Source organism: Cebidichthys violaceus, unplaced genomic scaffold (assembly GCF_023349555.1).
Source record: "Cebidichthys violaceus isolate CVI_PGR_0920_01 unplaced genomic scaffold, fCebVio1.0.p SCAF_6, whole genome shotgun sequence".
NCBI lineage: Eukaryota > Metazoa > Chordata > Actinopteri > Perciformes > Stichaeidae > Cebidichthys > Cebidichthys violaceus.
In genome coordinates this window covers 9,170,357-9,188,428 of record NW_027176816.1, presented here as the reverse complement: position 1 = coordinate 9,188,428, position 18,072 = coordinate 9,170,357, and the positions used below count along the sequence as shown (strand labels likewise).

The following is an 18,072-nucleotide window of genomic DNA, read 5'->3' as shown; positions in this document are numbered from 1 at the left end:
TCAGCAATCATTAGACTGTCACTCAAAAAAAAGAGAAGAACTTACTGGTGTGTAGCCGTGTACGTTGCTGCCGCTGCTGACGGCGGTGTTCAGATTGTTAAGGTTGACGGATGCCAAACTCTGCTCTGAAAGGCTGTTGCTCAGGCTGCCCAGACTACCAGGACTCTCGCTGCCTTCTGCCTCGGAGTTGTAGAGTGCTACCTACACACACACACACACACACACACACACACACACACACACACACACACACACACACACACACACACACACACATTAATGTGACAATAAAGGCAATTACACAGGGCCAAAATGTTGAAGCAATGCACCATATAAACTCCTTCAAAAAGTAGTGATTTGAGATTTTGTAGTTCCGCTCCTTCATTTTGTCCATTCGCGGACTCATCTCCAGCCTAAAGTGAACTCCGTCCACCTCAAGAAATTACCCGTGCACCATTAACTTATGAGACAACTCATGAGGAAATATGGAAATTAAAGTGCTGGTAAATGCAAATTGGTCCTGCTGCTGCATGAAAGCATGGAACGTTAACTAATGATGATCTTTCTTTCTTGAACATTGTGATTTTGATTAAATGTCGCGACCCAGAAACAACTAGGTAACTTCGGAAATGACTTTGGCACAGATTCAGAGGAAGTGTGCTGCATGTGGTCTTCTGGTGACAGATCACAAAGCTTTAAAACGAAATGCCTCAGGATTATGTTGAATCATGTTTTTCTTGTTGTCTTTGACTGCCAGTACTTGTGAAGAAGAGCGCCAGCATTACCTCCAGGCTACATTTAATTGTATAGACAAATGTGAAATTATAGCCTCCGGGTGAGAAAACAGTAAAGGCTCTCTGGGGCGGTGCTCTACCCTGTAGATGTTCTTGTAGCGGAGTCAGCTTTCTTAAGTATTAATCGTGAACGTTTTCTGTTTTGGTGTATTTGGTGACATCTGAGTGACATGGAAATAATTATGTGGTTTATGAGAACATTTAGAAGTGTATATCTATGATGTCTCTAGAAAGGTTTCAACTTTGTGTTTTTTTAGACTTGGCAGAGCTTCAATTTCTAGAAATTTTAGATTTCAAGTAAAAACATTACAATATCCGAATAAAATAAATGATGACTTTAACAATCTTACAAGCTTATCCTAAGCTCTTACATTACATTACAAAATTTACATTTACATTACATTACAAAAAGACATTCTTATAGGAATGTCTTTTTCAGAAGAACAGGCCCTCTCCATTGCAAACAGAATATTAGTGTGCAAATGTGTTATTAAAGAAGCTCTGATGCGCTGCTGTGCCTGCAGGACGCCACCTGTCTGGATGTGGGCGGATATCATTGACGTTGGCATCATTATCATCAAGGTCTTTCTCTCCTTGCTCTGAATCATTTTTTTTTTCAAAATGTATAGGGATGGCTGAGACGAATCAAGTTTTAATCTTCCCTTTGGTAAAAACAGAATAAGTGCAAACTGACACCAGTCTAGAAAACAATAATCACATGACGCTGATCTCCTTGGCCTTTAATGATGCCCACCTCTCACTTTCTGTTTAAGACTCTATTTGTCTGTGGATCTAACAAAACTGTTTTGCACAATAATGTTATTTACGCAAACTATTTAGATTCAGATTATATCAATCTATGCATGACTTTGTTATTCAGTCTATACAATGTCAAAATGAATGAGAAATACCTTTAACTAATTCCAAAAACCCCAAAAGACAAAGCTAGAAATATAAACATCAGCAATTTTTCACATTAAAAAAAGCAGGAACCAGCAAGTGCTTACCATCTTTAGTGGATAAATGATTAATGATATAATGATGATGATCAAATCATTTTTAATTAACAGCGTTAATAATCTCTTATAAAAGTGTTTCATATTGACAAATTCTGGGAAGTATGAGTCAAAATGTGTGAAAAGAGCAGAATGGAGAACTGGAATAAGCTGTCAAGTCCAGACCTTCACATTACGTCCCGACCAAACACTCAGGAGTTATGTGAGCTGCTGCTGTGGGACAAATGTTCCTCTTTGGTCGGGGTCAGATGAAGAGGTCACGTACCACACGTCATCATTCTCTTTGTGTGTGTGTGTGTGTGTGTGTGTGTGGCAGTTCAGACAGGCGTCAGAGGTCCCAGTCGCTACTTAATCTCTGACCCTTATACAGACGGTCACACCAAGTTTATCTTTTTAGTCAGCGTGTGTGTGTGTGTGTGTGTGTGTGTGTGTGTGTGTGTGTTTGTGTGTTTGAGTGCATATAGGTTGTGTGTGTAAGTGAGGGCCTGTAAAACAGTATTTGGATGTGTGCGACCACTATGCATTGTTTGACCTGGAAGACTCATTCTGCTGCAAGTACGTCTGACATCCAGTTAGTAATCATTATTAAAAACTTCAACACATTCTTCTGAGCTTCAAGTACAAATGACTACAGCTTCCTGACTAATTCATTTGTGAAGAATCATCATTACACATCATTAGAACAGGAATATTTATTAGACTTAAAGGGCCACTAAGTAACATTGCAAAACAAAAGTTCTGTATGTGATATTAGACAAAACTTTCAAAAGTGAGTAGCCGGTGTCTTACCTTGTTGGTTACAGCATTGATGGCCAGAGTGGGGGACGCCCCTCCTGACATAATGCAGTCCATTCTCAGAGACTCGGACTCCAGGCTGTAAGGAGTTGATGCCTGAAAGTAGAGGACAGAGGACTGACGACAGAGGACTGAGAACGAGGACGGACACACCACATTAATCTATGCTTCCAGTGGATCAGAGACATTTTTGATACGTCAAATTAGAAAAGCCAGAGTGTAAAAATATTTAACAATATATGTTAGAGTACGTATTTTCTTTTAGTTTTCTTTATACTCATGTGGTGCCAATCAATTTGAAGAGGCATATCATTTACTTTCATTTGCACTTAAAGCTAGGGCTGGTAAGAAGAAAGTAGCTAGCAGCACTAGCTACAAAAGTTGCTTAATCTAGCGGGAAAGTAGCCAAGTTGGCAACATCGACAGCCCGTCCCTTCAGGTTTCCCTCCAAAGCCACTCCCCTAAAATGATCATTATGAACTTAAACAACAAACATGGCTATCATTACAGCTGATTGTGACAGTAGAAATTATGACGGAAATTGAATTGGACAAATGTTATGAGAAATCTCTGAACGCTGCAAATTCGTGAGCCTTTCTGAGCCTCCTGAATCACCGCCACGCCCCCGGGCTCCAACTATGTGCCCCAGTCGAGGTGCACTTAATTTTAACGGCTGGACACTTAAACAGCCTGAAAAGTTGATACATCATTCGCACTTGATAAGATAAATGAACCCATCCCTCATGCATTATTCAAAAATCTAAAATGGATTCAGCAGCATTTCATTTTCTGCTGTCCTCACAGAGAGCTAAAGTAGAGTTAACCGAGTGTGGGGATATGAGCAACTGTTCAAAGAACGATGAGGGGCTAAATTGACGCCAGCAAAATAAAAAAAAATAATATTTAAAAATAAAAACGAGGACACATTTTTTTTTTTTCTCTTCTGACTCCTTGCAGGGTTCAAGACAGCTTGCATGCCTTCCCAAACTGCTTACAGTAAGAGGATTGGTTGGTAACAATGCAATCTTTAATTTATGATAAACTCCCAGTGAAATGGGTTGTCGGTTCCCTGGTGGAGGCACTTAAAAAGAAGACAACGGAGAGGTGAGGAGAGGAGTGAGCAAGGCTTGTGGAAGAAGGGGAGCGAAAAAGGAAGAATAGGTAGGGAGATAATTGAGTGGTGACGGACCGGCAGACAGGCAGACAGAGAGGCATACAGGAAATGAAAGAAAGTGATTATGCTGAGGGGCACCGGAGACGCAGCTACTAAACTAAGTGTACCCTGCCTGTCTACACATTTATACAATGCATTTATGCAGCTGCCGTTTAGCCTCGCTGCCAACTTCAAATCTTTTCATTTGCACACCCGCTGTCATCAGGAGACGTTAAAGACTTTGACAGTGGAGCCTAGGTGCAACAAAACCCTAATAAAAACAGTACCACATATTTAGCCCAGCTTTTTTTTTTTTTTTTTTTCAGACGGTAACACTGCTATAAATCTTAGCACTTAAAACCTCCCTGTTTCTCTTTAGCCCATGTGACAGCCCACAGTGTGTCTGCCAGCAGTGCAAGTGAGGCGTAAGAAAAGGGGTCGAAGGGCCCATCCATGTAAGACGAGATGACAAGGCTCTGAATTAATTAATGTTTGTAATAAAAAAACGGTGAAGAAAATATGTCTAATGGCAGCCCCGGGGCCTTCTGTGGTAATTAACTGGAACACAAGCCTAGAATACTCTCCCTCCTCTCCATCTTACTTCTCTTACTTTTTTCCCCTCTCCTTCCCCTTGCAGCTCGATTTCCCCTCTCTGCTCTCTACCTTGATGTCATTTTTTTTCTGCATCCTTTCTTTCACACTTCTTTCTTTTGTTCCCCCCTCTTTTCGCCCCCTTCTCTCCCTCTTTTACCTCAATGCTTTCTCCAATGAGCAACTGTGATTGTGCACTTTACTGCGCCACGCCTGCCTGAGGTCCCTGGAGAGGAGAGGGCTAAAGCAGCGATACAGACAGAGAGAGAGGGAGAGACAGAGGAAAGAGTGGCAGACAAACAGACGCACAGAAAGATAATGATCAAGATACACAAAGAGTTACGGAGACACGGGAGGAGAAAAGAAAGGAGACGACCAGCTGTGCTGCACCATGATGAAAGACTCTGCAGGTTTTTAATGCAACAACAAACACAGTCAGCTGTACATTCATAAAAACCTCAGTGGGTCAGAAGCTGAATACAGAATGCAATGGAACAAAAACAGATTGGTATCTGCATACTGGAATTAAAAGACTCACATTTGAAATAGTTGCTCAACCTTGGCTGAAGGGTTGTCATGCTACTTGAAGTTTAGCGTTGATATGGGATGTTGATAAGTTATGAATACTTATCATAACATCACCGAATTACAGTTTATTATGTTCTATTTATACAATCTCTGAGGTATTTTCTGCAGAGCATGTGGTAATGTCAACTGTGCAGCAATATAATGCCTGCAGCTCCTTTAACAATCCAAGTCTTGGTGTTTTTCTAAACGCTACGGCAACTTCTTTATGGGTGCTAAATTCCAAATTTAGAGCATATTGAGGGATTGGCTCCACACAGGTCTCAACATGTATGTACAATATATGGTGGTGACCTTGTTTAATTGAGACTATAAGTTCATTCAGCATGCGGTACACAGGGACACTTTCTAGCTTAGAGGTCCAGTAATAAGCAGGTAATATCAATCAAATAGCACAAAGCAAATCTGGTGTCACAGATAACCCTGCCTGTTCAACTCAGCCAAGGAAAAAGGTGGACAATGTAATTGAGGTCTTTGCTACTTTTGTGTGTCTTTACAGAATCATAATTATACAATCCTATTCAAAGTCAGACTTTTTCTGGTCGACAATTAGACTAATGGAGATCATCCAAACAAGCACAGCATGAGGCAAGAGACATTTATTTGTACTACAGTCAGGCAGGTAGCTGTTTAACGTTGTTCCACACAAAACTGCACAGTGTCAATATAGGAAGTCTGGCGTCGGGAGTGCTTGTATCGTCTCTAAACCATACGTTCCCCTGTCACCAAATCCTCTTGGGTGTTTCACTTGGTATCACTGATCTAGCACATAATCACAGACTCTTTTCAACCGTGATGCAGAAGCAATTACCAAAACGGTGTCATCACACCACACAGAGCCGCAAGCTTGGCTTTAGACTCTTAGGTTTTTGCTTTAAAGGGACACCTTGTTTGCCTGCTGGTCTATAAAAAGATTGTAAGTCTGTTCCCACACAAACATTTCTGTAGCATCTCAGTTGACCTTAAATCAAGGCTTTGCCGCTGCCTTTTATTAAATCAATTCTTACACTTTTATTATTGTATTATTGTCTTATTCTTTTTTCATTCATTTTATCTTGTTTTTATTTTCTATTCTCTCTTAAATCACTGATTGTAATTTAAATGTCCTTTTCATAATGTGTTTCTTTTGCACTTTGTCATTTGTTTTATGTAAAGTGCTTTGAATTGCCTTCTGAAATGTGCTGTATAAATAAATTTGCCTTGCCTTTTCTCGCTCTCTTGTTTTTTGTGACCACGGGCCTTCTCACACAGCTACATCCTTTGCCACTTTGATGTCAGTGAGCTTGAATTGGTGTAAATAAATATTTTTTTTAAATGGAAACTAACAAAGGTTATTGAGATTATTGTTTTGCGGCAGCAACAGCCCAACTGAGCAGCGTGCTGCCACATTGTAAGGTTTTTAAAACAACCAGCTTTAGTGTTAAAAGGAAGATTTTATCGCGCATTGTTAAAGTACTTACCCTCTCTCCAGAGCGCGGTCTCTTCTTTGGCCTGCTCGGTACTGCGTCTTCTTTAGGATTGGTGTCTATGGCCCAGTACGAACCCTGGAGAGTGACAGCAACAAAACATAGAGGTAAGTCTTGAGTTTGATGGAAGATGCTCTGCTTGTCATTTTTCTCCACTGCTTTTGATTGTTGGTTTAGGTACACTTTCAAATTCCTTTTATTTCTATTTTACTTAAATAAGGAGTCAGTGGTGGAAATTAAAGTCCTTAAATAATCACTTAAAAAAACAAAACAGAAAATGTTCCATTACAAGCAAAATTATGAAAGTTAGAAATTAAATTTGTATTTGTGTTACCTGTGAAATAAATACAAATATATACTCTGTGTATTCATAAAATGACTCATTATAAGGATTCAATATTTCTGTGTTAAAAGGTGTTTTCGGATCTGGATCTTTTATTGGTGTAGGTGGTCCAGGTGGTGTTAGTCAAACAATGTAACTGTAGTGCTGGGCAGTACTGCAGCAAATTATATATCTATTATATAAATATAAATAATTATATAAATATGAAGTAGATAGACCAATACAATAAAGGAAATAAGTAGATAAACTTATGTTTTCAATGTGAAAACCCAGATCTGTAACTAGTAATTACAACCATTTTCCAAAAATCAAAACTCAAAACTTTATTTAAATACAGTGCTTAAGAAAATGTAATTGTGCTTCCCATCTCTTTCATTACCATCATTGATCTCCAGATGGTAAACTTATTTGTTTGCCCTTGTAAAGTGACAAATAGCAAGAGAAGCACAGGTCAGACAGATGGCAACATATGAAAGACAACTAACACATAACCCAAGAGGAATATGAAGGTAGCTCAGCAGCCTGCCAAACCACTAATTCTAAAACTATGTATCTAGCTGATCAATGACTAAATAAGCAGCCTACTACAAGTATATAACAAATAAAGCTCTAGCGTAAGTTCAGACAGGAAGACTATACTCTTGTATGCCTAAGCCCGTAGTTTATTTCTCATATATCTGCCAATCACCCCTTACGCATGTTCACTCATAATTTCCTTGCTGTCATTGTTTGGGGCTGTCAATCATGATATCAGATGTTCTGATCAGCTGGTCTTTTCTATCCAATAGCACAACGACACAATTACAGCGTTAGCCTATCATCTTGCTGCCGTCTCTTTTTAAATACGATTGTCTCTCTACCTTCAGTACGTTCATGTTGCTGTTACAATCCCCTCCACCTCTCCATCTCCACCCAATCTTCGCAGATCCATCAGCTTCATCAACTCATCATTCTATCAGCCTCATCAGCCACCACCACCACCACCAGTGTCTGGACTTCACTTGGGGATTTATCTTGCTGCTGCTCAGGGCAGACGCCCCTCGCTTACAAATCTCCCTGTAGAGTCCAAGTGCCAAAGACTCTGTCAAGACTTTATCACCACATATCATCTGTTAATTATAAACAATTATTGTTTACTTCATCTGACTCGTCTCTCCTGATTGAAAAATAAAATTAAACCTTCAAATTGTACAATTGCATAAACAATCCACATGAAACCAAACCTAACCTATGTGATGAACAAAAATCATGTGAACACAAAGGTTCTTCTAAATCTTTGGAGGATCTTAACCAGTCACTCACCACTACCAACATCAAACAGGGGTAACCTTTAAACTTAAACCTCTGTCTCTAAGGGGACTTTCAACTACTCCAAAGCCTCCATTCCCACACATTTGTATTAACACTGGGCAAATAAAAAACACAACATGATGGTTTCATCGGCCAGCATATGTTTTGGGGGTATTTACTGACAACTGATGACTGCCTGTACAGTAACAGCACTCTGGTTGTCCTGTCCTTCATACACGCTCGAGCTGTGAGCAAAACCCATTCCTGACTGTTAGCTCACCAATAGCTAAGCCAGCTAAGAACACACTTGTCCTGTTTAGGTAGAAGTTAACGGCCTCCCCACACCGCTCCCCGTGTACAACTTTGTTTATTATTGCAGATGGCGCGCCAGCTCCAAGCATGCACGGACGCGTTTATATTCAATGAGCAGTTCGTTGCATTACTCTCCGAAACGCCAGAGGTCGTACAAACAAAATTAACTGTGAAGAAATAAAAAGACGAGTGTAACCCATAGACTATAGGTGTAACCGGCAAAAACCAACACTGCCGAGGAGGGAATGTAATTATCTGAAAACTCATATCTTATATTCATGGCCTACTTTATTGCCTTTGTACAAGCCCTGTGAAGAAACAAGTCAAGAATTAAATGAATTATGAAGAAACAAAGGTTAAATATTGACTTGACTGGCAAAATATTTACCCAAATGAAGATTTTTAAGACCACCAGTTTCTAAGCATTTAAAACTGGCCTTCTTTGTATAATCCCCAGACATGTAAAAAGTGCTTTTATCAGTGAACTATTTGTGACAGTGACGTGATGGTCCGGCTTCACTACAGCGAGTATAAACTAAGCTTTGAGCAAGCACGTCACAGACTGAACGATCAGAGGTGAAAGTGATATGAACCCTGCATCAAACACCTGGTGACAGAGCGTCACGGATACTGTATGAATACTTGTAATTAATCACTACATATCAAACTATAATCACGTACACTACTCACACTTAACACAGCTAGTAAAAAACAATTACGGATCCAGTCTCTTTAATTAACATGTTAATCCTGTTCTTATTATTGGCAGTAATGCTGTTATCCCGACATATAACAGCATAAAACAAGGCACTACATTTAAACATTTAAAAGCTTCTGAGTGACCTAGAGGGACTTTAATTTCCTTCAGAAACACAAACCAGAGTCTGGCCAGTTCAGTTTTATGTCAAATATTTGCATGAGATAACTATTTAAACCCTTACATCGTTACTGTAAATAATATATTAGCTCTGCTGTCATTATACAATGTCAACTACTATGTGTGCTAGAGTAATATCCATCTCATTCTTTACAATATTTCCATTTGTCTCTGGTGTATCTCCTCCTATTGTGGATACTATTTAGTCTATTTTTCCCACTTCTTTAGTGTCACTAAACAGAAAAAAAAGCACAGCAGAGGGATCTCCCTTGCATCTGATAAAACCAATGTATCAGTTGTTATTCCACTTCTCTATCCAATCAGTTTTCTCTGGGTTTATTTTTCCTGCGGTGCACGCTCCTGCTTCGCTTCCCCGAAAAAATCCACTGCAATCCTTTTGATACACAATGTTAAAACACAGCACACTCCAAAATAAAGACAATCAATGAGAGCGGAGGAAATCAGTTTGCTTTTAGGTCCTTGATTTCCTGCCGGTCTGCCCCCCCCCTTTTCATTTTCCCTCTGTCCTCCCAGGGAGGTCCAAAGCTGCAGACAAAATTCAGGACGTTCATCTAGGCCACACACACACACACACACACACACACACACACACACACACACACACACACACACACACACAGACAGACACGCACACACAAGGCTCATCTCTGAACACCTCGCCCCCTCCCCCATACTTGCCTCTTCTCCTCCCCCTGTCTCTCAGTCCCACATCAGTGAGCAGTACACAGCCAATTAACGTTAGCACATGCATGATTTAGCTTCTCCCCGCTCTCTATGGCTTCAAACAGAGCTCACACATTCAACTTCTCCACACAGATGTGTAGCCGAGGTATCGACCACTTCGATCCACGGTGTGAATTAAGGGGCTGGTCAGGTCCAAGTCGGGCTAATCACGGGGGAGCTGCTCTCTTTGTGTCTTTGCAGACTATAGGCCTACACTCAAGCCCATGGATTTTGTTTGAATTATTTAAACCTTCTTCCCCCTAATTCATTTTTCAATGGCTCAAAAATCCCTGCAGCCTGGAGAAACTCCCCCCACCCTACAAATAAAATTAGTTTTGAGTGCACAATGAAAAGTTTTGGCTTGTCAGTTTTTTGAAAAAGTGGTGGATTGCTTCTCACATTCACCCCGTGATGAGTTGAAAAGCAAACATTTGAGCTTTTAAGAAAATATTGTAGGGGCAAGCTTCACTGATCAACTTGTAATTATATACTTTCTCCATCTGAGCAATTCCTTCGATTCAGCACAAACAAGGAGTTGACAAATTGTTGTTTTCAAACCGGTGCTGCTGAAGTGGCTGTGGCAACTGTGCTTCCTAACCACAGCAGTAGCAGTGGTGAAACATATCAATGCTTCCTCTGATTGTGTGTGTGTGTGTGTGTGTGTGTGTGTGTGTGTGTGTGTGTGTGCGAGAGAGAAACAGGGCCTAATAAAGCATAACAGATGCATGAACAGCCTTGCAACTGAAGGAGTGTACCTACATATACTTATTATTCATTACTCTCTGTAGCACATTATTACTTGGCAGAATCAATATGCGAAGAGCCGCAGAAAACGAAGAAAGCGTCCATTAGGCATTCAGGCGGTTACGGAGCTACGAATTGCTTTTAAGTTCAGACACTCTGCGTGTGCGACAAAGAATCTGAGCAGGTGAGTGTGGTCTGTTGGGCGCTCCCATGCACGAGCGTGTGCACACGTGCGGCACAAGGGCAACTAAACACGTGACAAGTAATCGCCGCCGCCGCATTTTTGTAAGCTCGCTGAAATGGGCTTGTATTTTCATTGTGTGCCGCACCTTAATTCAAGCTGAGCTTTTCAGTCGCATTACATTGTTCAGGTCATACTTACTTTTCCAGGGTCATCTTTGGAGCGAGGCACTTTGAGAAAACACTTGTTCAAGGACAGGTTGTGTCGTATGGAATTCTGCAGGCAGCGACAAACAGCGAGAAAGAGAGAAGGTAAGGGGAAGAAAAAGGGAAGGAGAGAAGAAGAAACAGGAAAAAACGATTGTTGGTTAACACAAATCCATTGTTTCTAACAAGTAAAATACATTTTCAGTCAACTGATTCTGGTACCAGTCTATGTTAATTGCAACAGCACTTAGTTGCCTTTTTTCCAGAGAGAGAGATATTGGATATTCTGTCCCTTTATCAGTGGTTCACAACCTAGGGGTCAGGATCCCCCCAGACGGGTCATAAAATGTCAGGGGTCCAAGGCTGAAATGGGGTTGAATGCAGTTTTTAATATGTGAAGGGGGCGTGTTCAAGCTAAAACTCAAGCAGAACTGAGACAACACTCTGTTATACAATAACAAATTCATAGTTCTGGCCCTAATGAAGGGAAACCGACATTTCCACAATTTGTAACACTTCCTATTGTTTGTGGGTGTTGTGTACATGTGAAAATAGGTAGAGAGAGAGAGAGAGAGAGAGAGAGAGAGAGAGAGAGAGAGAGAGAGAGCTCACAGCAGTGCAGGCTAACCTAATGTGAACCTGTTCTCCCTTCAGGCTCCCGTTCTCCACTCATCTGCTGCTGCTAATTAATACCACTGGGGAGGAGGAGGAGGGGAGAAGACAGAGGGATGGGAGGTATTTCTCCGCTCTTTTTCCTGAGCTTCACTGCTCTACACCGGCTTTGTTTCTCCAGCAACAACCAACCTCTCTCTCCGTCTCTAGCATACCATAACAGCCTTGTCCACCTCTGCCTCGCCCTTCCGCACCCGGAGAAAAGCTCCAGCAGTTTTCGGCTGCTCTACTTAGCGGGTCACTGGCTGTATGCGGCCGTCCGTCAAGGAAACGCGTGACAGTGGGGCGATGAAAAACGGCAAGGAGGACTGCCACCAGCTCGCCGCACAAAGGCAACCATCTGTTCCAGAAAACTTTCCTGTGGGAGGTGGTGTTGGATCATTAACATCGAGTCCAATCACCCCTTCAGCGGCCAGCCCGCCTAACTTTGCAAACCTCTATCTACGGTTTCTTTATTTACACACTATTTTTTATTACCCAAGCACTTTTTGCACACCTGTGCACTACTGGCAAAGCACAATCCTGTGTATTTCAGACTTTGCACACTCTGGCAATTTCACCTTCAGGCATGTGTGATCTCTGTTGGGGCCGGGCAGTGTACCGAAAAGTTACCAATGCTGACGTTAAAATCTCATATTAGCCTTTGTTGGCACTTGTTCATGTCATTAAGTATGAATGCATGGAGTAATTTCCTCTCCCCTTATAGAAAATGAAGAGTTTTTATTTGTATTTATTTTTTATTTCTAGGATGGTTTGGGGAGCTTGTTTTTCTCATCAGTGTGTCCTTAATATGTGATCCACACATATAACCCTTTAACACCAAACCCATTGAAACACCAGGATACCAAACAACGGCTGTTTTCACATCAAAATTATCTCCTTATGCCGTTAGTGATCAGTGTCAGTAGTCTGGCATATTTAAAACATATTTTAGCATTTAATACTGAGATACGATGCTTTGAGGTGAATGCTAACATTAGCATGCTAACATGCTCAGGATGACAGTGCTGCTAACATGGTGATGTTCAGCAGGTATAATGTTTAACGTTCTTGGAAATCCACCCAATAGCTGTTGAGATATTTCTGGACTAAGTGTTGGACCAAACAACAAACCAAACATGTGGATATCACATTATTATATTATAATTATTATTATGATAGCTCATATTTGTGTTTCCTGCTCTCACTGGTGTCTATAAGTGAAACAAATAATAAATGCCTCTGCTTGATGTTTTTTTCTCAAAATGTTCCTGTCAATTATCTTCTTAAAGCTCCAATTGTCAGCCACAAGCTAATCTCAGCATTACATCAATACATGTTGGTTTGGTCCAAAATTATAGTGATATTTGAATTTGTCAATATCACCCAGACTTTGTATTATCCAAAACAACTATAATTGTATCTGTTCAATTCCATTTAGTTCCATTTACAGTATGATCTTTTCTACTATGATCATTATGACCATTTCATTTCTAATATGCTTAGCAGGGAGCTTTTGTAACAAGACGTCCATACACAGCTCAATGACAAAAAAGGAACCAAAGGGAAAAAAAATGGACAAAGGAAACAGAAAACAAACCTACCACAATTTTCCCACTTGCATAGCTTCAAGGGCGAACATGTTCGTAAAAGAAACTGTGTGTGTGTCTTTGTGTGTATAATTTTGTTGCGAGAAAGGAGCCCGTCATCCTGGAGAGCATCAGTCTAAGCCTGCTTGTGCGCACATACTGGATACAATGCCTTCTTTCCTGCATGTTAAGGAAACAGTAATATCCCCTCACTGAAAGGGAATAGACATCATCAATGAATGTACTGATTAGCAGTGCTGTGAAGTAAGATAATGAGATTCACTGCTGTGTCCTCCTTCCTCCCGCTCCTCACCCTGCCTGATTAATGAGCTTATTGGTCCGGGATGAGGCCACGCCATTCCTGCCCAGTAGCTGATGGATCGCACCGTCGCAGGCGTCATGTCTGCGTGAAATGAAAGAAGGACATTGGGCGACTGGTCCAACTCTATAACTCCCTCTCGATAAATATTTGATGTTTCCACTGCAGGAAAATATCTCTAAATGGAGTAAATCAGTGTTTGTCTTCTGTATATGCAGCAGTATAGCCAAACTCATGAAAATCAATGTCACAGTGTTAGTGTTTTTCATACACAACCAATATTTGTATACAAAGCCATAAGGTGTCAGATGTCTGATGATCACATAGCTTCGGGTTCCCCCTCCCCCCACACCTTTCCAACATCGGATTACTGGCGTCCCTGTCCCACCATTTCTATTACTTTCCGAAACCAACAATCCCAACGTGCGCGCGCGCGCACACACACACACACACACACACACACACACACACACACACACACACACACACACACACTCACTCACTCACTCACTCACTCACTCACTCACTCACTCACTCACTCACTCTTCATGCCGGGATTGGCCAGCTGTGTGGAGGTGAGAAAGGAGCCAGAGTTTGAACTTCTCTCTATGGCTCCCTTTGTTTATTCTTAACACACCTATACGTCACTTTTCATGAGTACAATCAAGTGCAACACTATGGATGTCTTCCAGAGGCGACTGTCTGAAAATGTGCACCGTCACAGCCGTATTTAAACAATATCCTGACTCCCTCCTCTCTATGCTTTTCACAACAAGTACAAACACTTAGGATTTCCCACTCGTGCTGTGCATAGCTTGTTCAAACCTAAATAAACCCAAATGAAAAAAACACTACAGATCCAAAAGTTTCTTGAGACATGTCCCAGACTGAATTTTGGGAAAATGTATACAATATGACAAGACTACAATATTTCCACTTGATAACATCTTTGATTTAAATAATGTATGAATAATTGTATAAGCATTGTATATTCTAAGAAAAAAACGTGCATATTGTCTTAGGTAATACTTACATTTTCAACACAATCTTATTGTTGTAAAATAATGATATTGTATGAAGACACTGGATATATCATGTTTAGTGCAAACTAGAATGCACCCCGTTCATTGTTTAATGTATCATACCAGTTCAGTTCCCATAATGCCTCATGATTTTACAGGACCACTTTTTTAGAGACTGGAGATTAAGAGCTATGTTGCAGAGAAATAAGGTCAAACTACTGTTTTTACACAGTTATTATTATATATGAGGCTTCGTGCATGCATGTGTAGTATCTACAGTAGATACTGTTTATGTTTGTGTGTGGCTGCTGCTGCTGCTTAACGTACGGCGCAGCATACTGGCATTGAAGAGGTTAGTTACATAAGGCGGGCTTGATAAGCATGGATGACTTTTTGACTAAATGCAATGTGATATAATGTGATGTGTGACAAAAAGTCAGGTTTTGGAAACTTGCTTTCGGGTGGAGAGGAAAGACAGAGGAACGGAGTATAAGACTCTCTCTCTGTGTGTGTGTGTGTGTGTGTGTGTGTGTGTGTGTGTGTGTGTGTGTGTGTGTGTTTATGTTTGTGTGGATCAGTCAGAAGCGTGATCAAGGAAAGACCGCCATGTTTGAAGCTTGACAGAAATGGTCGAAAAGGTAAAAATACGTACGTGTGTGAGATGAGGTAGGGTGCAGGTTAAAAGAGCCAGAAGGATGTTCTGGCCATAGGCAGGAAGCTTGCTGTATGTGTGTGTGTGTGTGTGTGTGTGTGTGTGTGTGTGTGTGTGTGTGTGAGCGTGTGTAGATACGCCAAGGAAACAGGTCACACGGAGAAGGCTGAAGTTATATAAGCCGGTAGGTTTGGAAGATTTGGGTCATGGCAGCTGAGTTAAATACAAAGGGGCAACACGAGATGGCATTTCCTCTAAACTGAATTAAACAGTCTTGAAAAGCTTCACAAGTCAGGCAACAACACTTAAACAGTCCCACTTTAACAAAACAATGCAGATGACACTGAAATAGAGGGTTGGTGAAGTTGGGTGCACTGGAAACATACAGTGCAGCCCAACTGGTATAGAGTCGCAAATTGGAAAGGAAGTACTTTCGGTTGCCTAAGTTTCCAGGAGTGACAGTTCTATTGCTCTGCTGTCTCCTCTGTTGCTCTCCCAACGGTTTCTTCCTTTCTTTTCTCCCCGGTAAAGGGGAGTTTCTCCTGTTCCGATGCAAGGGTCCAAGGATGTCGTATGCTGTGCAGATTGTAAAGCCCTCTGAGGCAAATCTGTGATTTTGGGCTATACACAATTAATTGAATTTAATTAATTTTCTGCAGAGAAAATGTGAGGTGACTCATAATTCAAACACTCCAACTGTCCTGGTTGAATCATCAGCTGAGCAGCTGCATTAGGAAGATATCTGGTTCTTTGATAAAAAGGCACAAGTCTGTGAGCATAAAAACTTAAGGAGGGAGGTCAACTACGACTCCCAAACAACATTTATGTGATAAACAAAAGCTTAAAGGCCCTCAAAAAATTTTTTTTCAGCATCTTTCTATGAGTGATTGGATCCTACATGAACACAATGTTTTCTGCCAATGTTAGAAATGTTTTGGTGAGTTAGTTACATCATGGAGGGCGATAAGCAGGTCAAGTTGAAATTAATTCATCAGTAGTAAAGTTTCCATCCAGAAAATTAGTGAAGCAGAATACAAATTAATGTGTTTCTATCCGCTACTGTTGTGTGAAAATAGAAGTTGAATGCATTAAGATAAACACTTCTCCAGTTGGGTCATTAAACCAAAAGAAGAGGGCAAACCTCTAACAGACAAAACAAATTTAAAAACTTGTTGAAAATATGAAATCTTTGTTAATTTGAGGAGCAAATGAGGAGTCTCATTTTTACTCCATGCAGATCTGATGTTTATGTCTCCTTCAAATGTATTTGCTAAGTTGCTTTTTGTTTTTATCGATAAACCAACTTTTTCACCTCAGACAACTGCTTTTTTAAATGTTTTTTAAATTGAAAATGAATACACAAACACAGGTGGATGGCACCTAGTGACTATGACTGTGTTATTGTACTGATGGAACAATTGCTGTAAAAAATGAAATCACACTAAATTTTATTTGCTAGACTTTAAGTATAGACATTGATACTTTTCTCTTTCTTTTTTCAATCCTATCTATTCCATATTTCAGACCCATCCATTCTTCAAGTATGGCTTTTGGATTATTTAGGAATTTAAACATTAAATATTAAAGGAACATTAAACCCAAATACAGAGAAGTAAAATGCACAAACACAGGTATCAACTTCAGGACTGTTGACAATGTAAAAATAAATTTAATGATGATCAATTTAATGATAATGTTAGATTTTACAGCTGAAAAAAAAAATGCCAAAAATAAAGAAAGTAATTCAAACAAAAGGACCATTGCTGTTTTAGATATGGCAAAACCTCAGAGGCTGAAAAAAAAAGTGAGTGTGGCTTGGCAAGCTGTGACAGAAAGGATGTATGTGGTTGTGTGAATCCCTGCTCAACTGTGCGCCTGCAGGGAGACTGAGGTCAAAGGGCAAGACGTTTACTGGCATTGATGTATTAACCTGTGGAGGGCCTATGGAGTTTGACGTGCACAAACAAACAGACACTCTCACAGCAGTATTCAGGAGCTTCTCATGCCCTTCAAGGTGCATGCATTGTGGAAGCATATAGAGTCCTTGTGCGCCCACAGACTGAACAAGACATAGAGCAACGAAGAAAAAGACAGAAAAGTAAGGACGATATTGCGAGAGGGGATATATTGAGAGAAGAGAAGCAGTAGGAGATTTTATTAACTTTCAGCTGAACCCATACAGTGCATGAAGAGAGGGTAAAATGTGGTAAAGTTTCAAGGTAAGGCAGAGGAGAAGGAGCTGGGAGGGGGGTACAAGAGGCACAAAGAAGAAGCGCTGGAGTCGGCTGGAAGAGGGAATGTGGGGGTACGAGCGCATATGGACAGGTGTCTTAGATGTGAAAGTCTCCTGGGTTCTGAGCATCATTCAGATGCCTTATTATATCCTGATGGTGACGGAGTGACAGACACTCCGTGAGAATGCGGGGTTGGATACAAGTCACTACTTCAAACTCCATCTCATACATATTCATTTCATTTGATGGACCCTTCCCCGCCCTCTTCACTCCCTCACTGAAGTACTTCACACAAGTCATCTATAAGATGAGGTGTGTGTGTGTGTGTGTGTGTGTGTGTGTGACTGTGCAGTGTGTGTTTGTACACTGCTGTATGTGCTTGCATGTGTGTGTGTGTGTGTGTGTGTGTGTGTGTGTGTGTGTGTGTGTGTGTGCTTGCAGTTGTGAGTATTTATAGTGTTTGTTCAGTTTTTGCTTGCGCATTCACCTGAGCACAAGTGTGTATATA

The 18,072-nt window shown here is 40.7% G+C and overlaps 1 protein-coding gene across 4 annotated transcripts in view; it reads right to left on the bottom strand.

The window, feature by feature from the left end:
• The window catches only part of LOC137889596 (forkhead box protein J3-like), a 53,179-nt gene that overhangs the window by 17,118 nt on the left and 17,989 nt on the right, over positions 1-18,072 (bottom strand). For all 4 annotated transcript variants that reach the window (XM_068733523.1, XM_068733526.1, XM_068733525.1 and 1 more), the window contains exons 4-7: positions 11,093-11,167; positions 6,395-6,478; positions 2,600-2,701; positions 46-201 (exon numbers count right to left, since the gene is read on the bottom strand). In XM_068733523.1, the coding sequence (XP_068589624.1) occupies positions 46-201; positions 2,600-2,701; positions 6,395-6,478; positions 11,093-11,167 (417 nt within the window). The remainder of the gene's footprint in view (positions 1-45; positions 202-2,599; positions 2,702-6,394; positions 6,479-11,092; positions 11,168-18,072) is intronic.